Genomic DNA, 27,723 nt, shown 5'->3' with positions numbered 1-27,723 from the left:
ACGCCATCGTGTTGTGTCAAAACTTTATCCTGAATTAAATCGACACAGAGTCAATTTCTAACGAATCAGCCACTGACGACCCGAATATTTTTGTTGAAAGCTGCTCAGCTCAGTTAGTAAAAGAACAAGATCCAACAGATGTGTTTGTCCCATCGACTCTTGTCTGATAACTTTAAGTAAAAAACTATTTTAGTTTATTTGTGGAGCAGCAGTTTATATTATAATATAATAATAATATTTCATCTGAATCTGTTTTTTTGGGGGCTCTTGAACTCTTTGTTCCCTCAAACATCTGAACAAATCTGTGAGTCACAGTCGACTTTGAAGCAAACGTTTTGTTGTTTAAATGCTGGTATGAAGAGAAATCATCAAACTAATGTCTTCCTGGTTCGAGCTTCGTACCGAACACACGACATCACAGTGGCATCAACCGTCTGTTTCTGAAACCGTCCAAATCAATTCATATTACTTTCTTACAATAATACGTTTTACTGTAGTTTTCTTTCTGCATAGAGTTTCTCACATTAAGTAACATTATCTGCAAATTATCACTGAAATCTGAAAATGATTTGTGTCTTGGTAGAAGATAAGAACCTGTGTAATTTTTAAATCAAATTATAAAATTGTTCTTATTTATCCGCCCCTTTCAAATATGAGACAAATCCTGGGTGATGAGGAGGAGAGATGAGAAAACTGAAAGGAGAAGAAATTTAGAAAGAAAGGCACAATATTCCTCCACAGCTCACTGACCCTGTGAGGACAGAGTGGAGGGCCTCTCCCCGCCTACAGGGGGCGTCTTCAGAGAAGGTACAAGTTTCCTTTGGGAGTGTGTGAGAGGCACAGAGCGCCAATCCCTTGTCTGAACAGAGCCGTCACTGCTGCCGCGCCGCCCACGCCGGGGGACGTCTTCACACCAGCGTGATCTCCACGTCCTCCCTCCGCTTCACCTGCCCACGAGGATGCTGCTTCGGGGCGGAGGAGCCGCACCGGACCTGGACACATCCGTCAATCATCGTTCAGTTAGACACAGCGAAAACTATTGTGTTATTGTCGTTTGCAACAACACTGTGTATTTACTCATGAACATAAAAGGCATGAACGAGTCATTCAGCTGCTTCAACACTTTGCTCCAGACTGAATCAATACAACAACTATCTGATCTGTTAGCAATGACATCTTGTGCAGATGTTCATTCAGACTTGTGTAGCTGAAGTTGTGTTTCCTTATGTTGCTGCATGATCCACATGTGGATGTATTGATTCAATTAATAACATCAGGTCAGACATTCTCTCTTCAGATCTACATTCAAATACAACACAGATGATACAACCTGTCATTTCCTGTCTTTTCACCAAACATCAGTTGGATGATATCTCATTTGAAAGCAGTTTGCTGGAGGTTTGTCTGAAAAGATCAACTTTTGGCTTGTTTAAAAATTAAATAAAATATTCTTGTCAGATTATCTTCTGATTTATCAAATCTTAGCTAATAAGCCTCATCGTCAGGTCTTAGACTAAATCCAAATCGAGCTGATTAAACTAACTCTGTTTACTCACAGGTCGAATGGTGCCTGATCCGCTCTCTGGGTATTTGGGGGGTTGTGGGGAACCTTGTGCTGGACCTGACGAGGACACAGATCATCATCACCAACAGTTCAGCCAAGTCACCAGCCGCCATAACAGCTGTTCTAACTTTCCAGACAATATCCACTAAATAATAATAAAGTGAATTTCTATTGGGCCTTTCAAGAACACGGACGCTTACTTTGAAAGGGGCTTTTGTGCGGCGCTGGTGGCGGCCTGTGATGTCCGTTGTGATAAGCGGGGGGTCGGCCAATGGGAGAGGCGGTAGCGCTGCTGGGGCTGGCGAGAGGGGAGGACATGGTGGGCGTCTGGAGGGGACTGCTGTGGAGGGGCCCCGGCTGGAAGGGACTGCGAGGGGATCGGTCACACAGCGGTAGAGTGGAGGGGGAGGCTGGAAAAGAAAATATGAATTTATACAGTGCGAGAATAAAATTTAAGCTTATACTGCAAATACCCCAGTTTTTAAATTCTCATTTCTAAACATCAGAACGTCAACACACCTGCGCACTGCCGTCTCTTTGTCCGTCTCCATTCTCGCTGGCGGCGGTGAGATCCTCCACGAGAACGGCCGGGAAGACGCCGACGACGCCGTTAAACTCTCCCTCCCAGAAACCGTCGTCCTCGTGGGTCTCTCTGCTCAGGATGCGGATGATGGCGCCTTCCGAAACGACAGCTCGTCTCTCCGTCTGTCCCGCGTAGTCGTACAAGGCCTTCGCAAATGACACTGTGACAAAGAGAGAAGATTCAGAAACTTCAACAAAGTGAAATACTGGAAATTCAACTGTGTGCAAATCACATCATATCTTTGATTTGATTCAAATCCTGCAGGAAAATGAGCTCATCACTTTTCCACACAACCGTAGTGTCAACTCACCGCTGGAGTCTCCGTTGACGGAGCCGGTCGGTAGTTCGGTTTCAGGTTCGGTGGAGTTACTGGAGGAGTGAGACCTGGCGTCCAGCGCAGCCAGAGACTGCAGCATGCTCAGCAGGCTGTTAGAGGAAGGAAGCTGCAGGTATTTCTCTGTGGACGTAGCCGACCTGTCCGCTGCGGTTTCTGGCCTGGAACGCACAGGGAAAAAGTTTATAATGAGGAAATCCACAATAACCAAACTGGTGAACTTTGCGGAGATGATTCTTACTTTGACCCAGTCCTCCATGTCGCCCATCATCAATGACCTCCAAGATCTCCTGCTCTTCAATGGTCAGTTCATCAGGCTGAGACGACTGAAAAACAAACATCAGTTTATAAATAAGATAAAAAGCAGTAACTGATTTGTCCAGTTGAGGGCGACAAAGACAAGCAGTCAACTACACTGACTAATCATCATCTGTGAGTTAAAATAACGAACTTGTTGGTAAAAAGTGGCTTATTTATGCATCCATCCATTATAATTAATGACAGTAAATCCAATATCTATCAATCAGACTCATTTGTGAAGGGTTAGGGTTAGGTTCATACAAACAATGTAAAACCAAGAAAAACTATAGAAACAACCCCCCCTACCCCCTCCATGCAGAGAGCAGACCAAAAGTAACAGGAAGTGAGGAATAAATGCGTCAAATCTCATAAATTTGAAAGAACTGAAAATAAAAGGCAGGTGAAAAGAGATAAAATGATAAAATGATAAAGCAGCAGTAATCCACTGGTACCTTGTAGGAGTAGAGCACTTTGCAGGTGAGGGGATAGTTTTTCAAGGTGCTGGACGGACTGGAGCTGCTGTCGTCCAACACTTCACCGCTGTCCTCCATCTCCTCCTCGTCCTCTGGCTCCAAATCTCCCGTCCCCTGCAAAGACAAGAGAGACATGACGTCATCTGACCCAATGACATCGGAGTGAGTAGATAATACTACGAGTAAAACAGATTGTATAAGACATGTATAGATTAGCGGTTTTTGTGGGTCTTACAGAGAGTGCAGGATCGTGGGTGTTGAGGTTGTTCCAGCGTTCGTTCTCCAGCTCCTCCATGACCTGGTTCATTGCGCTCTTCAGCCACGTTTCGACAGTGACTCCCGCCTCTCGCAGCAGGTCCCTAGACGAGCCTCTGCCTTCACCTTCACCGTCTGCAAAATACAAGATGATCAAATACACATGATAACACACTAAACGTCACTGAGAAACAGGAGATACGACGAACTCATCAGCTCAAGTATCAGCTAAAGTATTTGACTTTTCACAGTTTGGGTTGATTCAGTTGCTGGTTTGTTTCAGTTGGTGTGAAAGCTGTCAAACCCAATTGGGCGTAGGTGTCTTATTAGTACTGGTCCGCCTCCAATTGGCTCGTTAGTTTTGCTCTCAGTCAAGTTGTTTCTCAGTAAATAAAACCACAGATATATGAGGCCTGAGTCATCACAGGAATCTGCCCCTTGAGCACTGAATTATCTTTCTGGTGTCACAAAGCAGAAGCAGTGTTTGTTAAGAGTGTAACTCGAGCTAATTCTATGATGAACTAGAAAGTCACTCAGTAGAGCTCACACCTCCTCCAAGGCCAAACAGTCTCCTCATGAAACTACATTTAAATCCACTGGATCTAGATCTTTATTCTTTATTAATATCAGTCCTCTAAACTTGTTTTAAATCAAGATCATGAATTATTCTCTGGAAATCAACGTCAATGTCAAACAAACACCACAGATCACAACTTTAAAGAAAGTTAAGAAATTCTTGTCATTCTCCAACTCTCCACAAAATGTCATAAAATTGAGCCTGGACTGAAACCCTTCAGATTCAGTTCAGTTGTTTGGTCCATTCCAGCCCAAATTAATCTAATTAAAAAACGGACAAATAAACCAAAATATCTGCAGATTAATCTTCCTCAGTAATTCATCTAGACCTCACAGCTTTTCACTGAACGACTACTGGGATCATTTGACCCTCACGTTTCATTTCAGCTTTTTAACCAGTAGGTGGAGCCCTGGGGCAAACGTCAGTAATAAGATAGTGATTGAGAAATCAGACCTCTTACTTCATAACACACATGCACACACATGCACACACATGCACACACATGCACTCACATGTTTGCACACATACAAACAAACAAACAAACACACACACACACACACACACACACACACACACACACACTACCTCTGCCCTCCGAAGACTCTGTCTGGCCACCTCCATCTTCGTTTCCAGGTCACTGTTGTTCTGCTCCGACGACTCCTGCGTCCCATATTCCTCCAGAGCCTGAGAACAAATCACAGCGTGAAGAAACAACAACATCACAGTGACAACAGTTAACAATTAAAACCACCATCAAAAAATCTAGTAGAAGAAAAAAAACAGCAGTGGAAGGAAACCGTCCAAACACAAAAGCCTCTGATGGAGTGTGACTCATTTCCTTGTTTCTGGAAACAGCAGCGTTTGATCCTGGTGTATTGAAAACATGTTTCTAACTTGACATTGTGGTAGAGAGGAACTTTACAAAACTGTGTTGTAGTTTTCCGTCACGGAGGAAGATTGTATGTCACGTGGTTTTGATGATGAACTCATGAGCCACGTTTTAATAGCTTTATTCTCTTCTGCTTCACACATGTGCGAAATTATTTTTATGATCTGCAGGTTTATTATCATCACACCGAGCGACCTCGCTGCTTTACGGTAAAAGGACAAATTCCAGTTTCAGGACAAAAGACACCTGTTAGTCATTAACACGTAGCAGAGGACGACAGTTTACAGTAATAATACAACACACAACATTATGGCTCAGACACATTACTACATTTTCAGTTCTATATTTTAGGGGTTAAAAAAAAAAAAGACACATTGGTCAAAGGTTTTGATATTATAAATATTTTTCTTAATTGATTTAATGGGATTAATTATTAAAATATTGTTTCCACCGTCACCGTTTATGTTGCCACAACTTCCCTTCTGTTCCTTGTGTGTTGTTTCAAGGGAATTAGGAGAAGCTGCTTCCTTGTAGAATCAAGGTCAACACAGCTGGTTCTTTCTTTCCTTTACAGCTTTGCACTAACTGATTTGTTATTTTTTCGGAAACAGACAAACACTTTGTTGCCTCGAGGCTTCAGATTTCGGGACCGGCAGCACGAGCAGCTACGATCTTTACTCTAACAAAGTTTAGATTAAAGATATTTCAGGCTGCCCTCCTGAATTCCTTGTTTTATCCACTTCTCTTCTTCCAATTAGTACTAACAAAAGTATATGTATGCTTATATCTAGTAGCATTAATTCTCTTTCAATCACTGCTCTAATCAAAGCATCTTAAATCTTATTAAATAGGAACTATGAGATAATTGACCTTTGGCAAACTCCGACACATTTAAAGCCATGTATTTTAATTCCCCTTTTAAATACACCAATGAATAAAAAATAAACAAAGGCAGCCTGCTCTCACTAAGTGAGAGTGTGATCCTGGTCTCACCCGCTGTGTGTGGATGATGCTCTTGTACTCTCGGGCCACACGGCTCGCCCATTTCCTCGCCTCCTTATCCAGGCCGTGCTCCTCCGACGTCCCACTCTCTTTCTGTAGCTGCATCACCTTCAATCACAGACAGAGAAACAAACAAGTCAGTGAAAGAGATCAGACACAGGAGGTAACAATAAACCACAACAATACTTTACCAAGATACAACAACAACTTCAGTAGAGTAAAGGAAGAGACTTTCTAGGAAAGGTTTTGAGCCAAAGAAAGAGAAAACATTTCTCTGAAAAACAAGGTGGTTTTTCACAGTAAAAATACTTTGTGATGTAAATGACCTCACACAGAAACAACTCATCCTGTCTGAGGCAATTATAACTAAAATTAAATATCGCTTAATGCATTTGTATTCAGTGCCATGACCCACCAGAGCACCTTTAAAAGGCCCTTGTGTTTTCCTAAATGCCACCAGTGTGAGTTATATTTACCATTGCTGTTACGCCGAGGTAGCAACTTCCTCTTTTCATATTTCACGGGCCAAGTTTGAAAAGTGTGTTGTAAAGAAAGACACTCACAGGACTGGAGCTTGAATGGAGTGTTTGTCTCACTGAAAACATTGGAAATATAATAATCTTTCACGTTCATGAAACCCTGAAGTGCAATAATATAAAGGAAACATCATTATGTGAGAGGGAGGGAGAAAAATCTCTTTACACCGAGAAACATTGAGTGAGTGAAGGTCTAAGAAACAAAAACCTCACATCTCCACATATCAAATTTTTCAGCAGGAAAAACCGCTTCATGTAGAAAAGTACGAATCTTTAACGCTGCACAATTGATTCTTGGTCACTTCAGGGCACGACTGACATCATCACCTTATTAAGTTGCTGCTGTGAACAAACAAACAAACAAACAACACACGTCCAGTTTTACTCTTTTTCGGTCTGTTTTGGTCTCCACCAACTCCTGAGGGAAATATCTGGCTCTTGAGCTGATTAATTCTCTGACATTGTTCACCAGCTGAGCTCTAATGTTGTCTGCCAGCCGTTTGGCACTAAATGCCTCAAATAAAATGCATTTATCCGGATTTAAACTGTTGCCTGCTGCTGATATGAGGATAGTAGAACCAAATCAATAAAACGGGCCCATAAAACCAAAACAGTGATTGGAAAAATGCTACAATACGATTTGAAGAGCTTTAATGTTGTTTAGTTGTCGTTTCTTGTTAAAACCACCAAAAGTCTTTGAGGAGTTTCTTTCTATGATCTGATGTTGTGTTCACTGACAGATTTTTCTCTGTGGGACGTTAACCGAGCCAATCGGAGCTTTGAAGGCAAGATTAACCACATGAACATCGCCATCCTGTGACAGAGGCCGAAGAAACACTACGACCATGAAAAATATCCATAAAAATAGCAAAAATGTTGAAGAAGCAAAGGTTGTTTTAAAATGAAACAACAACCCAGCACATTTCTTCCATGATGGTGACAGTGTTAAATTACCTGCTCCAAGCAAATGCAGCTTATGAACTGATGATGGCAGTGGGATTGATATTTGAGTTGCTAGTGACTGAAAAGTAAAATAGCTTATGATGCAGAAGTTACGTATATTTCTGAGCTGTGCTAGCGGCTGTTATTTAAGGTCGATATCCAATTTGTGAGCGTTAAGATTGGACATTTATCTTTAATTACTGTTTACTGCATTAACAGGTTTTTTTGGCCTCTTGGGGGCAGTGGAAACAAATTGAACACAACACGAGCAAATAATCCCCTTTACGTTGATATGATGGACTCGTTAGCAAAAAGTTTCTGGAGGAACATTAGGATTAATGTGGAGTTCCTGGTCGGTTCCTGGTCACCTGGTAAACCTAAGGCCAATATTTCCTCTCTTTTAGCTCAGTGTTTGGTCTCTACCAGCTCTCGAGGGAGATATCCATCTCTTCCGATGCTAAAAGCACCCCCCCCCCCCCCATGTTCACCACCTTCTCTCTGACTGAGTCTGTCTGCTGTTTGGTGCAGGTCAGGTGGTGTGCAGAGGGTTTTAGACATTTCTCAACAACAGCTGCGGTTGAAAAAGATGGTGAAAACAAGCAGGACAACAAACCTCAGTGTAAAACTCTGCAGAGCAGAAAGTTGCTCCTGATTCAGGTTCATTACTACAAATGATCTTTGCTTTAAGATTAAATCAAACCCTTAATTTAAGTGAAGATGTTTCCACATGAAAACAGCAGCGTGTCTGTGTTTGTGTGTGTGCGTGCATGGAGGGAAAAGGTTGGGGTGGGGAGGTCAGTGCACTCTGATGAGGCCCACTCACAATGCCTCCTTTTCACAGATGGGCCGTTCACAGGGCCCGGCCTACCTCCTGCCCCTCCCTCCCAGTTCAGCTCTATTCCTTACCGGATCCCTCTGTCTGGTGCAAGAGGTATGGAGGGGAGGGGAGGGAGGGAGGGACGGAGGGAGTGACGGAGGGGGAGAGGCAGGCTAGGCTCTCCACCGCTAATGTTTTCTTTAGGAACAGGCTGCTGCTTGTTTGACTTCCAATGAAAACAACGCCGGCGTTTGCAGTTTGAACAAATTGTCCAGTGTTGTCCAGCGAAGCGGAGGAACCAGTGCCGAGGAGAAAAGGATCTGTGGAGTCGGTGCAACTCGAAAAGACGTGTGTGTGACATCGACTGCATCACATTACATGTGTGTGCAGCAGCAGTCAATAAATCACTGGCAGATATGCACACGAGGGCGTCTCAATAAAACGTCTTTAGAACTAAGTTTGTAAGGATATTTAACATTAGATTTATAGAGGGTAAAATATACAATAAATGACCAATAAGGGTGGAGAACTGTCTGAAATAGATTTTATACTTCATGAGAAGGTAATAAAGGTTTGGTGAACAGGTGTAAAAGTGCAGAGCAGGACAGATTGCACTTAAATCAAGCCCACGACTCAGGTGGGAACTGCAGGATGCAAATGTCCCACACAAAACCCAACTTTTATAACCGTAGATATTTAGGGAAGGCAGCTGTGAGAGCAGATACGACCACAGCAGGAGATTGAGGCTAAATTAAAAATAAGACACACAAGGGGGCTCCTTTAGCACCGGGCCTGTTGATTCAGGTACTGGTGAAAAATATCTCATTCGGTAAATTCCAGTTTTTCTGAGCCTGAGCACGATGCTGAAGTATTTTACTGGTCTGGAAATAAAACTATTTCATTCACTGTGACACGACCATCAAGATTTGAATAGTGGATTTACGTCACTCCTATTCATGTGAACTCTGGATGGATGACATTTCACTGAGGATTCTTTTATGAGTCGACTCATGGAAATGACGGGGGCTGCACTTCGTCGTGTATTGCTGACATCAGCCTGAACAAGGTTTGACTATACAAACAGCAATTTACTACGACAGTAATAGACTCTTCCAGATAACGATTCAAATAGAACCACATCGATTTGTTTAGAACTGGTCAAAGTTCACGTCCTGTTGTGAATGAGGTCACTGCTAAAAAAAAAAAAAGGCTGAGAGCTGAAACCCAGTAAATGTATTTCTACACAAAACCTCCTGTGTATATTCATCGGGTTTTGAGGAAAGACTTAATTACAAGAATCACGTGTGAGTCAGAGGACTGAGACAAGTGACGAGATCAGAAATGTCAGCGACTAGATTTCTGTGGATGCAGATGTATTTAGTGTGAATAACAAAAATAAATATTTAGAACTTACCGTATCTGTGTCGCTGGGCTGGTACAAGAAGTCCGGAGCCTTTTGAAACATTGGGTTCTTCTGTGCAAACAGCTGCTGGTGAAACTCCTGGACAACCTACGGAAAAAAATAAAGAACATACTTAAGTTTTTGGTTTTTATTTCAAATTACTCTAATGATGTTGTACTTCCGTCAGGTGACTTGTCGACATTTTGTCTTACTTTTAATTATCTAGAAACCTATAGGTTACTACATCCTCCTCATCTGTGAGTTTATTATTATTTCTGTTATATTAAAACATGTCAGTAGAATATAGAAGTAATATTTTTTTTCAAAGGTTCTTCAGATAAAGGGGAACATAGGATAAATATTCATAATAAACATCCTTCATGAAAAAAACTAAACAGCAGAACAACCTCACTTACACTTATCAGTTCTGTTATCAGTTCCTCGTTTACTGTCTTTACAGTATTTATCTTTATTCATGTGTATCTTATCCAACAGTAACAATCTGTTGTTGCTTATCAGAGGCATTATTATACTTTTCTCATGACATCAGTGATATTATGGTCAGTTTGTTGTCATTCTGTTCAGAATCTCTCCAGATACATGACAAAGATGAACTGGTTACTGCATCAGTCATAACTGAAATATTCATCAGTGTTTCCCAGTGAAAATAAGAAGAACTGCTGTGGTGTCACTGGACTTCCACTTTATCAAAGGGAAACAAGAGGCTACAGAGGCAACGACTGACACACAAAGAACTACACAGAGCAATAAAGTTCTCTGGAAGTGACAAGTGCATGATAACACCAATCGAATTAAAGCAAAACATTATCGCTATCATCACAGAGTTTTTATTCACTGCCTGGAAAACACATGAGAGCTGTTACGTTCCCATTGGACCAGTGGAACCAGAGGAGGAGAGTGTATTGGGATTTTTATGTGTGGTCAGTTGAGATAGATTCTGAAACTGATTAAACACGACGTATTAAAAGGATTGAACATTTTCATGGTGGGAACTAATCAAAATGTCACATTACACAGAGCACACTTCAGGTCACTTTCAGGGGGTTTGTGTTGACACAGGAAGCACATGGGCTGAAATGTGAGCTCTGCTGAAAACCACTGCTTCCTTCTCTTTCTCTCTCTCTTTCTCTCTCTCTCTCTCTCTCCGCTGAGATGACCTGAACACAACAGAGCGACAGAGGCCGGCGGCTCGAGAGCTTGTAACTGAGGAGCGCCGAGTAACTCAAACCAATTCAATTAATTAGCAGTGGGTGAGGCAGAGGAGTCCAGCTCCTCTGATATTTACACTGACACTGAGGGATACCACTGATCTGGGATCTATAAACGGAACAATATCAGCCTAAATAAACCTGATCAAATGCTGATTCTTAACCGTTTTCTGCTGCGTTTTGTCCTCCTGCACTTTCACCACATCAGGCTGCAACAGTTCCAACATTTAGTTGCATAAGTGAGTAAAAATTTGAGTGTGTAAATGCAAAAAAGTTATTTGAGTGCAGCGTTACAACAACCGGATGAATAAAAGGTTGTTGTAATGCAGCTCTGCTGCACAAACCCGTTTATTCAAAGTTCCGATGACGTCTTTGTGGTCCAGAGAGTTGACATTTTACTTATTATTCAGCAGGAAATAAACCACTTACACCAAGTAACTACTGCCTACACACAATATACAATCTTGGGAACTGAAGAAATGTTCGAGACCTGCACATAAACCAGTTGTTGAGCAGTGGATTTAAGGACTTACCCCATTTGAGCTGCTCAAGATCTGGTTGAAGGTGTTGTGGACCGCCTGGTAGGTTTCCAGCTCCGTCTGACACAGTGACACCAGGTAATCTTTGACCTGCTCATAAATTCTGCCGTCTAACACCTGCAGACACAGACATGTTTAAGGTTCAGAAGTGTACATCTTTGTTCCACCCTCCAGCAGCCGACTCTGAGAGCAGGTCCTCACCTTGATGCAGTCCATGAGGTCTGTGTCGTAGTAGCGCTGCTGGTGAACATTAGCGGCTGCTAGAGTGAGAAGGTAGTCGTTCCTGGCATGGGTGGCTTTGGAGTTACACTCACTCCTCTTGGCTTTGAGCTGGAACACAAACGTTCACACTGTTGGCTGAGTGCAGCAGCAAAATGTGCAGCAGACTGTCGGATGTAAAGATCTCGTACCTTAACACTCGCTCTCTGCAGACTGGACCTGGACTGGAAAAGACTTAACTTTGACCTGAACAGAAGAGGAGACAAAAGACCATGACTGACATTCCTCGATTTCAGTGAACAGTGTAATTTTTCTTTTCAGCTGGAGTTTTGCATATGAGCAGCAAATGGAGGAATGACTCCTGTTCATGTTATAATTTAATCAGGTCGACAGAGTGGAAAAATTCTCCAAACTGAGGGAGACTAAAATGAAGAAGCTTTGCTGTTCATAGACGACTTAAAGTATCATAAACAGTTCTGTTAAAAGAACACGAAAGTAGCCAGGGTGAAAAAAGATGATCACCAAACAAAATGACAAGTAAGAAGCAACAAAAAGCAGCAGGTTGACGTGGGCTTTGATTTAAGTTCACAGCTGAATTACTCCAACATCATTTAAACGGAAAAACCTGGTTTCTGTGCTCAACGTATGGGGATTAAAGAAACCTAATATAAAAGTTAAAAGGAAAAAACTCAACTTTTACTCCTGTTAATAAACGTAACGATTGTTAATTCTCAAAAAATGTGTTTATAATAAATCTGTAACTGAGTTTGTTTGCAATTATTTTGCAGCAGATTTATTTTCTGTTCTAACTTGATTTTCTTTCTGTTCCAGTTTTTGTGACATTTCCTATTTACCTCCCATTAAACTTAATCAAAATATTATGAATATAATAGGCTGCACGTGGGGACAACAGGGAGGAAACCCTCGTTATAACCAGTAACGATTTTGATGATTGATTGTTTTAGTAATTTTTTTAAATCATTGACTCGTGTTTGAGAATTTGTTTCTTTTTCTTGTTGCAACTAAATACTGAAATGAATATAACTAATCAAAACCCTTTTTGCTAAGTAAAATGGAAGAGGTATTTAAAAAGAATGAACAACATCGACCATGCAGATTTAAGGTAAATCCTCGTCTCAATGTCTTGGTCATGTATCTGTAGGTTACTGAGTTAATCGTATGTTTGTACACGTGAAGGACAAAGACTTTCCACAGGGACGGTATCGGAGCAGCTGGATGAAAGGGGAGATCAGCACGTGGAGTGATACCTTCTCGCTTCTAAAATAACTCCAACCTAAGATACAGTCAAACTGACACCGGCAGAAAGGAGCGTCTGGACGTCTACATACATTAAGTCTGTTTCCACTGCTGAACGAGGGGCTGTGTGTTAAACTCATTCACTTTTGTTCGGTGAGGGAAAACCGCTGCTCTCTCAGTCTTCATCTCACAGGCAAATAAAAGAAAACAAAAGCAGCGTCTATCACAACTACAGTTAAAATGTGAAGAACAAACTTCCAAAACCAAATAGTTCACAGTAGTCTGATTACTGACCTGCTGCTTGTGAACACAGATTTTCAGCAACTAGGTCACATTAAGTGTTATGAAGATGCTTTTATCGACATGACAGCACTTACAGCTCGCAGCACACAACCAGGATAAGTATAAAAACTGTTCTATGCACATAAATATTTTTTAAAGGAGACATATGATGTCTTTTCAGAGATTCCTTCCTATTTCCTTTTTTGTAAATATGAATGTTCTGCACAGATAAACAGTGTAAAGTCTGTGATAAAGGAAAAACCCCGTCAGTAGACAGGATCATGTCATTCCCCACATTTGCATAATGCTGCTGGTCTGACACGCCCCCTCACAAAGCCAGGCTGACATTTCCTACACACGCTGGAAGTGGTTAAACTTTTCAAGTAATAACACTAATCAAACTCATCAACCTGAATCTAAACATAATAATGTGTCCTTGAGTAAATAAAATGCACAAATCAGATTTAACCTCCTTGACCTTAATGACCTCCAGTCACAGCAGCGTTAAATTCTACAGACATTTAAAAGTTTGAGACGCTCACACCTTGAAGTTCACATTTTTTACCCGTGTGTGTGTGTGTGTGCATGTGTGTATGTGTGTGCGTGTGTGTGTGTGTGTGTGTGTGTGTGTGTGTGTGTGTGTGTGTGTGTGTGTGTGTGTGTGTGTGTGTGTGTGTGTGGACATAACAAGCCCGGCCACTCCACTGAGTAGTATTTGTAGTTTTAGAAGAGAAGTGCCAAACCAGCTACTAAACCTTTCCAGGAGAGAAAACATCAGCGAACTGGGCCCGGGCTCCATAATAAACTTTCCTGACGGGCAGAAAAATGTCTGCAATGCGGTGAGTCAAAGTGCCAGCTGTTCACGGTGTGCCAGGACAAAGTGTTGAGAATGAGGGGGAGAAGAGAAAACTCTCTGAAACCGGCAGCTACACTCAGGATGTTGTTTGATTGTTTGGGTTGAAACTAACGACCATATTCACGATCAATTAGTTCCCATGACCTCAACAGTACGTGTCACTGGGTGTTACCGCACGTCTGTGTTTGAACGTCAATACAGAATGATGTTTGAACTCTTTTGATATTTCCCAAGTATGAATTATGTATTCTGCTTCCATAATATTAACATTTGCTGCTTATAATAGTCTTGATCTCCTAATATATTAAACTGAATATTTTTGCATTTTGAAAAGTTCTTCAAACAAACAGCATTTTGAATTAAGACATAATTAGTATTACTTCTCAATGCAGTATATTTCTAAAATCCCTTTTATCAAAATGTCCGAGAGACAAATCAAAAAAATGTCACACTTCCGCATGCACATTTTGAGTAATCTGGGTCGTACTTGGCGTCCAGCTCTGCCTTCTCTCTCACAGCCTGTGCCATCGTCTCATTCTCCTGATATTTCTTCCTGCTCTTCGTCAGCTCCTTCACGGAATCCTGCAGCTCGGCTTGGACCACCGTCAGCTGTTCAATGCACTGAGGAGGGAAGGTTGGAGACACAGGACAACAAAATAAGGGAGAGAGATGTATGCAAATTAAAATTTCCTACAATGCAAAAAGCTCTTGATCATATCCGCAGCACGTGGGGTGCACGTCACGTCATGTGTTATACAGGAGCCATGATGGCATCTCCTGAAATGTGAGGGTGAACAAGAGCAGCTTTGTGGGCTGAAGGCAGCGGAACGTGTCCAGCAGAAACCAGAGAGCGGCGCCGGGTGGAGGTGGCCTCAGACCTCGTGATCAGGGAACAGGCTTCACCTCCAGACGCACAGGGTTCAGAATCACACACCGTCGGCTGATCATTAATGATGAGAACAACTGCTGTGACTTCTGCCCTCAACTGACATATCGTTTATTGCTGTTTATCAGAATTACACACAGGAAGGTTCCGCTGGAAGTGACACTGAACAGGGGACAAAGAACATGAACATGTCTGCTGCTGCTGACACAACAACTATAGATAATAATTATCATTATGACCTTCATTAGAAAGTGTAACGCCACGTTCCAGTTGCTCCGATACAACTCTGGTTGCAGTTCCAATATCAACAGGACATTTTTAGGTGCAGTTATTTAGAATTTGTGTGCCATGCAATCATAAATGCACGTTTACAGCTCATTCAGACTTGTTAGCAGTTTCTTTTAAAAATCTGCTGACCCTGAGGAGTGGGTCAGAGTTTTGTCCTTAACCTGAGTTTATGTGGATTTCTCCGACAATGTCAGAATCATAAAATAAGGATTTTATCAGTGCTTGAGATTGGCAGCTGATACACAGGTAATATACGAACAAATCACTGTATTACACAAGTGCAGTTCCGGCCAAGCTGATATATTGGTATCAGCATATAAGTCAACCGATAAATGAAATGTATCTGAAGTACAGAAATGTTTGTAAAGATGCTGTCGTCGTTCTATAGCTTGTCCACTTGAGTGTACTGACAAGTTTGTGGTTGGGTTTTCTGGACGCTAAGCACAGAAACAAACTTTGTCCCAGTCAGACGCTGGGCTCAGATCGGGGACATCTGTCCTCCACCAAGCATCTGATGCCAGGGGTCTGTAAAGAGTTGCAAATGTTTTCAAGGGAACTGAATCATAATTTCCAAAACAATGTCAGAATCCTGTTTCAGAAACTGTCATGTCCACATTAGATTCAGACCAACTTCTCTCTGGATTACATCGGTGGAGCTGTGCGCGTGTTTGTGTGAATAAAAAGGAAACAAGCAAGTGAAACCTGAGCAGAGTCACAGGCTTGACCTTCATTACCTTCCTCAGCTGCTGCTCCTTCTGCAGTCTGGCCGTCTTGGCCGGATCGGCAACCTGGACTTTGTAGTTGTCACAGGTGCTGATTCTGGACTGGGTGACCTGCACTGTGCCCTCCAAATAGGCCCTCCACACACAATACATGTTCCTAAACCAAACACAAACACATACTGGTTGTTTCATACAGCTCAAAACTCATGCTTTTACTTCTTAAAATTCTGACACAGAGACATTTCATTTCCTATTTTTGCCTGAACAACAGTAAAAACTCAAGATAAAATGGATGTAATAGTTTTCTTTCTTTCCTTCCTAAAATAAATATTCGATTTGAGGGAGATGTCATGTACCTCCGAGAAAATATTAAAATTGAGAGAGTTCCAACCGTTCTGTTTGTTGACTTTACCTGTGGTCATCCTGTTCCCCGGTCAGACTGTCGGGCCATTCCCTCTTCAGATACTGATTTGCCAGTTTCTGCAGCGCCTGGAAGAGAAGAGGAAACAGACCTAAGCGGTGACGACCTTTCACCTTTGACACCAACACACATTTCCTGTGTCTCATCTTCACAAAGGGACGTGCTCAAGGAGACTGTGACCCCTCGTGACCTTGTCACATAAACCACCAGGGCAGCAGGATCACGGAGACAGAAGCACGAGGAGACGCATTTTATTCTTTTCTCAACACACAGGGTAGAAATAACAGATTCCTGATCCAACACACCAAACTAATTTAAAAACCACACATTAAAAAGCGTTTTCTTTCTTCAGTCAATCGGCCTCTCAGTGCGATTCAGTGCTGCATGGCCTCGTTCACCTGTTAGCCACAGCTTACTTTAGAGGCTTTGCTCGCTCGCTGAGCTTTATGCTGATGTCGGCTCTTTTTTGGAAGAAAAATGTACTTCAGTTCTACCACATTCACCCTGGGAGATATATTAGGTTGCTCCACCTCTGCCAGCAGTGAGGTTAACCTTTGAAGAATTGAAATAGACAGACAGAGCAAATAGCAGGAGAACAAAAAAAAAAGGATGATATGTCTGGTGTGAAAGAAATGTACTTATGGTGGACGTCTTTTTAGTAATGGCCAGGTGATGCAAATGGGAGTGGCTTACAAGTTTGTCTGATATAAATATAGATGTTGCTAGGTTACAAGACTTTGTTTACAAGAAACAACCAACTGGCTCGATTTAAAGGATAATTTTCAGTTGTTCTTTCCTCTTACATAGTTTTTTGTGAATGTAAAAGTTCTGCAAAGTTAAAAAGTCAGAGGTAGCTCCTCTCCCCGACAGAAAGCACTGAGGCTGCTGGGCTTAGAGAGAGAGAGGAGCGAGGGACACCACCGTGTGTGGAAATATCACCACCGGGTTATAAACTTGTGACAACACTGGTGTTACAGATTAAACCGGACATTTAACAGGAAGTGACGGGTGTTGGCTTAGTGTCGGCACAGTGTTTACAGTGAGGGCTGCCTCACTCTCCTGCTGAACTTGAAGTTGTGTACCATGTGTGGAGTTTGCATCTTCTCATCGTGTCTGCTTGGGTTTTGTCCGAGTAGCCCGGCTTCCTCCCAGTCCTAGGATATGCAGATTGGGGGTTTGGGTTATTTGGAGATTCTGATAAGAAGCAGTAACCACGCGTGTGCAGCCGTGTGCATTAACTGCATCGGGCTTGGGTCGGGTTCGGTAAGTTCTTTAAGTCCATTTCCGAGAGATTAAATATGTAGGAAAAGTTTTGGTTCACTTGTCGTTCCAGATAGAAGATCAACACCCCACATATTATTTATACCTTTTGCCCCCCCCCCCCCCCCGCGATTAGTTCGATATGCCCCAACAAGGAGCCGTGAAGGAAATTAGTCCATCTATCCTTCCTCTGTCCACAGTGAAAAGACAACCCTGTTCTGCTGAACTCGTTGGTCGTGGTGATCTTGGTGCCAGAGCTTCAAAGCTGCTACAAACCCGGCCATTGTGGAGCTTGGTGAGGGGGGGGAATCGCCAAACTGAGCTAGCATAGCGGACGCGCCTGAATAGTGAGACGGGGACAAGGGGAGGTGGAGGAGGGATGCGAGGACGGCAGAGGAAGAGCGGCACAGAGGAGGACATTTTATCAACACTGTGTGATTTGAATAGCAATCGGCTAATGGCTGAAGCAGCTTGCAGGTGTAAGAGACCCAGAAAAAGGCGCGTAAAGAAAAGAGATGTTTAAAAAAAGGAAGAGGAGGGGGTCGTTACGAGAGGGAACGAAGTGTTCCAGAGACACTCTGACCCACTTTGATTCAACCATTGGCAGCTGTTGGATCCCAGTATTGCCCCAGTACAGGGGTGGCTGGTCCAGCTCTCTGTTTAAAGGGTCACAGTCTATAGCCCGAAGGAATATTATTCTAATAAGGTTTCTATGACTAATTAAGCTGGTGGCGAGGGGGACTCGTCTGGCTTCTAACTGCCTACATCCAAATGTTTATCCCTCTTCCACTAATCTAATATCTAACTGAGAAACCCCTCTATGAGTTAGATGCTTCTATCAGTCACACTTGTTAACAGCAGCTCTCCTCTTCTAGATCTGAGCTCTCTGTGAATTGACAGCAACTTGGTTTAGAAACCTTGTGGGGTCCCAAGGATCTGTCTTAATAATTATTTGGCTAAAGTAACCTTTAAGAACCATTAATGCTCATTATACACACATTAGTTTAACAGTCTTGGAAGATTTTACAAAGTGAATGTCCACAACTTGAATTTTAAATGCAAATTTTGAATTTATTTAAGAGTAAATACTGATTAACAAGGGCAATGCAAACAGCAGGAATAAATTCTGATTAGTAATTTGATTAGAGCGGAGGGGTTGGACCTTGGGCCTCTGTAATCATCCCTGGTCGTGGAGCACAGGAGATCCACAGAGGAGCCGAGACAGCGGGTGTCTAATTGATCCCGTAACTAGCAGCCAGCACGACTCAGACACACACAGCGCCATTCAAGCTAACAAGGCATGTAGTTAAGACGATTTTCTTCCATTTCAGTGAAGCAACCAACAATTATTTTGATTACTAATTAATCTAATGATTATTTTCTCATTAATCAACTGTCACAAATTGAGAAAACGTCCCTTTACACCCTCCGAGAGCCGCTAGAACACTTTCATACAACTTCAAAAGTCTTCTCTTCCTTGTCGGCCTATGAACCAGCTGATAACTACAGTGATGATACAGCTGCCGGACACATGTTAACAATTTGAAATAGACAATGTAGCCAATCAGGAATTAGTCTACAAGGGAGTGTGCCGCAAAAAAAAAGTGCTCGACTGATTGGAATAATTACGGATGCATTATTCTTCTGGATCAATGATATAATTGCTTTCATGGGGGTTCTCTCGTGTGAGTTTAGTGTCGTACGTCTGCTTCTCCGTCCTTCTGAGACAATGTTAATCTTTCATGCAAGGTGACACGATTACATGGAGCCGGACGAGAATCATAAATAATGTACAAATCGTTATCAGAGATTTTCAACAGCGAGAGTCAGACGTCAGTGTTTATGATTAGTTTCTCCTAATGAGTGAAAAGCTTTATGATCTATCAAGACTTTGACTGGCTGCTGTAAATTTAAGATGTGTGGTTGACCTCCTGTGTGTTTCATTAATAAAAGACCAGCAATAAAACATCTAACAACTCCAGAAATCTCTATCCATCTGTGGTTCTTGAGAACTGTTTATTTTATCGGCCTCACACTTGGCATTTGTGCTGTTCGTTCAATTTTAATACACTTTTAAATAAACAGGCTGAGTGTGAATGTGTATCTGGACAATCAGTCCTCTCCTGCTGCCAATTCACCAGTGCACCTCCACTAATCAGCTCCCGCTGCCGGCTCTACACTTCAGTCCCTGTCTGATCATCCTGTTTGCCAAAGCAGCAGTAACACTACCGCGAAACTCAAGTTGTGGTTTTGTTTTTCTTTCATACCTTCCTGAGCATCATTTAATCTTGTCCGCCTGCCACCTCGTCTGTTTTCCTGCCAAGCTGATGCTCCTGCTTCCTCTGCCTGCACCGCTCCACCGTCAACTCTGGCTCAACTTTCCAAAACCTTCACCGGACCAAATATTCAGTAAAACTGTTTTTTGAACAGTTGAAATCCTCCGGTCTGAATTCTGCTTCAACTTCATATTTAAGGCTATAGGTCCACGTATGTTAAACTCTTGGTCATGATCAGAGACGACTCCTCTTCACTTCCTCCCAGCATCCAGAAATAAATCAAAAACATCCCTAATAAGCCGGAGTCTGCACAGTAGCACTCAACCACTTGTGAGTCAGTGGTTCAGTGAGTCTCAGCTGTCAATCAGGACATTTCACCCACTTTTTATAGCATTAAATAACTAATTAAATCAAACTTACAGGGAAAATGAACACTTGGACAGACATCAGTATGATGATAACTAGCTACACTGACAGAAACCATCTTCGAGGGAAAATAACGAGGTGGCAATCAAAAATCTTTGGGGAGCTGTCACATCGTCCATCTTTACAAACGGTCCATGGTCATGATCCATCTAACTCTCAATAAACTGCACTTTTGGCTCGGGGCTTACGGTCACGATGCTGACAGCAGCTCCACATGGATTTCAAACCAGCTTTCAGGAACCAAAACAGACCAGACTCGTGTCAAATTGAAAACATAGCTATGCATAACTGTTATTCATGTATGAATAACAAAGCCCAAAGGAACATGTGCAAGCAGACGTGAGGTGGCTCGTTGGATAACTACAGACGTGCCCCCTCTCCTCACACCGGAGGTGGACATTCCACACACGGCTGCAAAACCTGAACAGAGCCCAGGAGGAGCGGAGGATTTTCAGACGACCGATTGACGTCTCCAGGAAGCTGCGGGTAAAAACAACACAGCGAGGAGGAAGCAAAGCCGGCGGATCACTCTCTCTCTGTTGTGGTGTTTGTCTCTGTGGCTGGTTCCCACTCACGAGTTATCTGGCCACAAGAGAACTAAGGGTTTTCTTTAGGCCCACATCCTAAACCCCCCCCCCTCGGTCATATGGTGTCTTTGGACAATATCGTAAAAAGAATAACTGTATTTTTAGAAACACAAATGACAAGGCAGCGCAGTGATGTTGTTAACAAACAACACTCACACTGTGAGAAAAGACCAGCGAGTTCAGAATCACTTACCTGGGCGTAGTCTCTCTCTACAGCTGCCCTCTTTTGGCTGAAACTCCTGAAGAAAAGGAAAAAAGGGAACGTGAGTATGAACAATAGCAAAACCTCAAATGACAGTAAATGACGAGACTATAACCAAAATATCTATATTAGGACAAAACATTATACACACACTAGATGCCAATTTATCGTGGTGGTTAAGAGATGAAGCTAAGACTTTTCTTTTTTTGCCCAAACCTGCAAGTTATCCAAATCTTTATTTTCCAATTTTCTACCATATTTTTTTGTGATACACTGCTGATCCTTCACGCTTGTATATGTGTAATGGTTGATTTCCTTTTTGTTTTTTGAATGGTTTCCTATGTGCAATGAGCGAAGCAGGAAACATGATGCAACTTTAGTATCTCAAAAACTATGCAAGCTACCAGAAAGATATTTGGTGATGGTTTCTCCGTGCTGAAGTGCTTCATTACTCAAAGATGGCAGTGACAACTCCCCCATAGCTCTGATGACTGCATTCCCTCATCGATTATGCAAAAAAGAGAGACTGTGGAATAGTTTGCTCAATGAGTCAGAACCATAAACTGCAAATAAAGATGGTCTCCACTTCCTCCCACTATCTAGAAATTAAGCTATATATTATTTTATATATTTATATTCTACCATTTCCTCTCACTTGCCCTTTACTGTGATGATTAACATGGATATTTCTAATAATGCAGTTTTTAGCTGAGGACCAAATCATTTAGTCTCATTTTTGTTAGTTTTACTGAGGCAGCAGCAGCTGAGGGATTTGCTTTTACTGCCTCGTCGACGATGGATTTTCCTCTGAAAGCTTGTGAGTTTATAAAGAAGCCCTTCTTGATCCCAACAGACCGACAAAAATGCAGCTGAGAGAGTTTTAAAATAGCTGAAAATGTTTGGCTGGTTTCATAAATACATATAGAACGTGCTGAGAAATGTGAGGCATGTCAGAACATATTGTTTTTATTATGGTGTTTAACCGTCGCAGGCTTGATTTACAGTAGCAGGAACGAGCTAAATGGCTTTGCAAGTTAAATTTACACAAAAGCCTAAGAAAAGAAAAGAGGTCAGTGCCCTGGGAAAAAACTAGACTGCAGCCAAATCATCATTAAGTCATTAAACATGTTGAGACTTGACTGCCATGCTCCACCCTGACTCGAAACAATCTGGCGTACTTCCTGGGAGCTTCCCTTTCTTCCTTCACTCCCTTCCTTTCCTCCACATTTCCAAAGGTTCCTCTTTCAGCAGCCCCCCCGCTCTCGCTTCCTGTCATTTTCCCCAAATGGAGCTTTTGCTGACGACCAGATGCCATTTCCAGTTTGCTGAATCATTTCTCGATCTGGGGGAGTGACCCTGGCGGATTGTGACCAGGCACGTCGAACATAGTGTCTGGCAGAGTTACGCTGCCGAGCCTCCCACGACGAGTGATCTCAGGGCCGTCAGAACATCTGGCAGCTCTCTGTGACCTTAACTTCCAGCTGTTTGGAGGTTCAGAGCTGCCACCAGCCACAAACAGGAAGTGGGGAGCCAGAGGGCTGTCCACTCAACCCAACACTAAGGCTGAATACACAGCCACAACCTTTGGCGTTTCAACCTGTAGAATGCATCCCAACACAGTGTTGCAGCTGTCTGCGTGTCTCAAGGGCCACTATCTACTCTGCCTGACCCTCCAATTTAAAGACTTTTAGCAGCTATTAGCCATATTTTAGATTGTGGAACATCCCGTCTCAACGACTTGGATACGAGACCAAGAAGAAATATTTACTCACTCAAAAAAAAAATCAAAGGGCCACGGAGAGATAGTGCAGAATAAATCAAGTCAAGTATGTGGGAAAGCAAACTTCCTCTAATGGTAGGCGTATAACACTAACTGTCTGGCTTTAATTGAGTGTGTGCATAAACAAGTCTAACCCTTTAATCCACTGCCGTAAGATGCTTTAACATTAAAAGCCTAAATTTAATACGACAGAAGAGCACAGACAATTGGGACAAATGATGAGGGGCTCAAGATCAATCACAGAAAAATGTCAACTACTAAATAAAACTGTTCTGACTTCTGAAGAGCGATTTTCAGGAGCCTTTCCTGCAAGCACGAGTTTGACGTGAAACTGGAAGTACTAAAAAATGTCAGGATGAAAAAGAGGAGCCATACGAACAGAAGACGCTGACGAAGACGAAGACTCGGAAAGACAATGAGATTCCAGAGCTTCTGAAGATAAGAGCTGGCGCCGGCGTCAATGTGCTGTCAACCAAAACCATCGACTGTATTTAAACATGGACGAAATGACCGCTCGCTGAACAAGAAACCAAAGCATCTCAACCGACACCTACTGGCTGGCTGCAATATAGGTCCTAAACTCTGCCTCCTCCGTGTTGGTGGATGGGACGTGGGCCAAACTAAAAAGGTCAAAGTACACATCAAATACATTTTTCTCAAAACGTTTTCTTCAAGTGTTCATGTTTCTGATAAATGTGGTATTAATGAGTTATTTGATTGTATAAAACTGGGGTGGAACGTCATGATTGACAGCTGAGACTGACTTGTGATTGGTCAAGTGTGTGAATCGACGGGACCTCGCTGCTTAGGCTGCATCCCCTGATCGCTACTGCACAGACTCCAAATGAGTAAGACTGCAGCTTTCGCATTTGGGATATTACAGCTTCATTTCTGGGTAGTAGGAGGAAGTGGAGACATGTCGCCCATCTTTATCTACAGTCTGTGACAAAAACACAGTTCCTTAGTGGATTTTATACGTCATGTCGCCTGCATGTTCCTGAAAAGGGCAAATGTTCATGTCTGAGAACAGCTTGTTGGAAAAGCAACTTGAATTTATATTCTGCTTTACTGGAAGTGGTGTAATTTCATGTTTCACTCACATAAAGAGCTTCACTTGTGAGAAGACCAGTCTAAAAAAAATTGTATAATCTGGTTAACACAATAATCTTCAATCCACTTCGTGTACTTGTACTACAGCTTGACCCCTGCATGCTCACCTCAGGTCTTCCAGGAGGTCACATTCTGCCTGATGTTTGATCTGTAATCTGCTCATCTGCTCTGCATGAGTGTGCTTCAGCTCCTGGGTGACCCGGACCTGAAGGAGAAGAAGGAAAACGTGAATTAATACGATCAATTTTGAGAGTTGCACATCTTTTCTTCGGCTGACACACAGAGAACGAGGGGATTTCTCCCGTTTGAAAACCACACGGCCGTTTGACAAACTATTCCCCACAGGTAAACCGATGACTCCGGAGGCCAGTGTTGATTCAGCTGAGCTCACAACTGGTGTTGGTGAAAACGAGCTGCACTCATTATCACACAGCAGCTCTGGCCAGGTGAGAATCAGCCTCTGTGGGATTCTAATTGGCCGTTAGATAAATTATGAAGTGCAGTGACCAGGTCTCATTACCGACAACTGGCAGTGTTTTCTTTCCTTTCATTTCAATCATGAGCCAAATTAAAGTTAAATCATCTCAGCTGAAATTAAGCTAAAACATTCATTGCAAACTATTTTTAAATATTCTTAAATGTGAGGTTTAGATGCTTTTCTTTGACAGCATGATAGTAAAACTAACTAGGGCTCTATTGATCAATCTACTATTTATTTTCTTCACTCATAAATTAACCGTTTGAATTAAAAGACGACCGTTTTAATTTCCCACAGCCCAGCGTCGTGCCAAAGTCTTGTTTTCCCCCAAAGATTTTAAGTTAAGTGTCGTGCATTAGAAAGAAAAGGGATCAAATCCTCACATCATCAAATCTGATGCGATTATAGTTAAAATCTAAATCAATTTTCAGAGACTACATTTCTGTTATATTTATATTTTTAGGTATTATGATTTTTGAAACCCAAAGGAAGGCAATAGTATTTGGGCAAAACATTAGTTATATACTAGGCTCAGTGCAATGATGCGGCTAAACGTTGAGCTCGATGGCAGAGAAGAATAAGATATATGAGGCTTTGGCTGCACAGATTCTACTTCCATAGATTTGTGTTAACAACAAGAAACATATAGAACATTTAACCTCCTGTAACATTCACACTTTGCTCTTTCAATCACATGAGAAGCAGTTACAGCAGCTGGTGTTGGACGTCAACCTTGGATGACAGCAGATATCTTTAAAGCGCTGAGGAGTCTTGCTACATGCGTTTGTCAGAAAGAATTTTGTTTTATTAAAATTACAACATACGTTAATTTTCACTAAATAAATGATAAGAAACTATATAGATGATTGAATTATCTTTGAATTGATTTTCCTTCTAATAAAAACAAATATATACTTGTTCCAAACTTTGTTTTTGTCTTAATAAACTGAAGATTTGTAGGTTTCTGACCTTTATATAATTTGGACAAACTCCTCTTGGGTTTCAGGAAATGTTTTTCGGACGTTTTGTAGAACAAACAACTGATGAATTCCAGGAAATAAAAAGCATCACACTGATGATGAAACTCAGATGATATAATGACTCAGTCTTTAGTAAAAAGAAGAAATAAAGTAAAAGATTGCAACACATCTGCTTTAAAACTACTTTAAAGCAAATACGCTGGGTGTTTAGACATATTAATTGGCTGAAGCAAGATATTATCAAGTTATTAATCTCCACAGACAGAGAGAGACACCTGATAGTGAATAGTTCAAAATATTGTACACTCAGTAAAGAACCACATTAAGCTGGAACAGGATAATAAACAATGACGCAATGGATCTGAATCATTAAATATTTGAAGCCACATGGGAAAACTTCACTCATCCTCTCGTGTGAACAGCTCATGAAGGATATATATCTTCAATCTTTATTTATAAATCCATAAGTATTAGTGAAAATTAGCTTCAACCTCCCTGACTTTCTAATTGGCAGATGAATTATGAAGTGCAACGATCAGGCCTCGTTACTGACAGAGCTGTCAACAGGGACACATTGTGACATCCTCATTTTATTTACGACCCAGACAATCACAACTAAAAATGGAGATGTAAATGTTAACAACAGTGAGTTCCATAGTTCACTTCCAGAATTTTTAAATGTCAAATCCATAAAGTACAAGAGTACACAAAAAAGTTAAATGTCAAATTATTCCAACGGACATAAATGACGTCTGTGTAAAGACGCCTGCAGCTGGAATCACCTCTTCAAAGAGTTTCTGCTTTGACTTCACGAGAAAAGTGTGGATTCAATTTTAGAATAATTTCGCTCACCAACAGTAAAACAACGTAGATTTGAAGTATTTCTGCTCCATAAAATCCAAATGTTCCCAAAACTACAACATTAAGGACAACACAGACAATCCTTCCAGTCCATAAAAGCCTTTACTAATAATCAAACACATCTTATTTGATTGTAATCAACATCAAACCGTTTGCAGAACGTCCTGTGGAAGAAAACGTCCACTTTCTGAGCTGCAGAGCCATGTTATTGAAATATGATCCCACAGCAACATTTTTTCACACAGGACCAGACTCTGCTGAGATTTGTGCTCCTGCGTTTATTTCTTTTCCTAATTAAAACACGTCAAACTATTCATTCCAACTATAAAATGTTCAATCTGCAAAAACTTTATCTGCTTTTCTTACTTTTTTCCCCAATTGTACGAGGAAACGAACGCGCCAAACCCCATCCAGAAATCTGCGGGTTTACAGTAGCCGCAGCGGGAAACGTGCGTTAATGACAGATAATGTGCTTCCTTTGATGTTGGTTACATAAATGTGACACCGCTCTAAAAATCGGCGACGTCAAAAACGCAAACTGCGATTCATTTGCGTGAATTCGTAACTTTTTAACTTCCACAGTCGGAGCGCGGAAGGCAGCGGGAGCAGTGGGAACTAAAGGGATATTTACCCGGACTCAAGTGACGCTTCGTGGGGCGTTTGTGCGCCGATGCAACGCAACACTTCGGGGAAATTAGTTCGCAAAAAGTGCGGAGAACTTGAGAATTCTTGCGCACTTTTTAAACGCAGGCCGCTGTTAAAACTCGCGTATTTTTGACTGACGTTTGGCAGGAGGTTCGCTGGGGGAACCGGGGGTGCACGTTAACGGGAGCTTTTCTCCCCCAAAAAACATTCAGGCACATGGGGGAGTTTTTCCCCCAACAGGCTCCCTGGCTCCGGGGGAAACAGCGGGAGCGGGTGAAACCTCCCGGGAAAACGCGGTGGTGGATGTTTTTGCGGGGATAACAAAAAAAAAACCACGCAAGTGGGTCGTTGGAGCCGGCGGAGCGGCAACAAAGCGAACACTTCCAGCCGTTAAATATGCAGCAGTTGGCCGTTAGCTTCGGAGGCTACAGCGGGAGAAAACTCACCTTTCTCGGTGGGGGCTGCATCCTCGGTCCTTGACATAAAAACCACCCGGAGGACGAGAGTTTATCTGGGGGGGAGGGAAAAAGTTTGCGTGGACGTCCGGAGGAAGCGTTAACGCGGAGACGCGGCGGTCGGGGCCGGATCAAGCGGCCATGGAGAGTCCGGAGAGGAGTAAGTTGAGTCCCGTTGAAAACATTGTGGCCCCGGGGAACAGAAAACACAGGCGTCAAGCCCGGCACGGCAACACACCACACATCCGGTCTCCACAGTAAAAGCTGGGACGCACAGGACTCAGTTCCGT

At 42.2% G+C, this 27,723-nt stretch overlaps 1 protein-coding gene across 1 annotated transcript; it reads right to left on the bottom strand.

Annotated features, from left to right (window-relative positions):
* Positions 1-444: 444 nt before the first annotated feature.
* Positions 445-27,723, bottom strand: LOC117773963 (F-BAR and double SH3 domains protein 2-like). The gene is given in 23 exon segments (XM_034605915.1): positions 445-992; positions 1,557-1,621; positions 1,765-1,975; positions 2,084-2,307; positions 2,458-2,608; positions 2,610-2,642; positions 2,723-2,746; positions 2,748-2,807; positions 3,234-3,368; positions 3,490-3,612; positions 3,615-3,644; positions 4,672-4,770; positions 5,969-6,085; positions 9,687-9,782; positions 11,437-11,559; positions 11,644-11,772; positions 11,853-11,907; positions 14,544-14,677; positions 15,965-16,109; positions 16,365-16,441; positions 21,116-21,161; positions 24,122-24,219; positions 27,425-27,723. Coding segments are annotated over 23 exon segments (2,280 nt in total). The 5' UTR covers positions 27,446-27,723; the 3' UTR covers positions 445-908.

Source organism: Hippoglossus hippoglossus, chromosome 14, assembly GCF_009819705.1.
Source record: "Hippoglossus hippoglossus isolate fHipHip1 chromosome 14, fHipHip1.pri, whole genome shotgun sequence".
Taxonomy (NCBI): Eukaryota; Metazoa; Chordata; class Actinopteri; order Pleuronectiformes; family Pleuronectidae; genus Hippoglossus; species Hippoglossus hippoglossus.
Note: the sequence above shows the minus strand (reverse complement) of the source record. Positions and strands in the feature narration are given on the sequence as shown.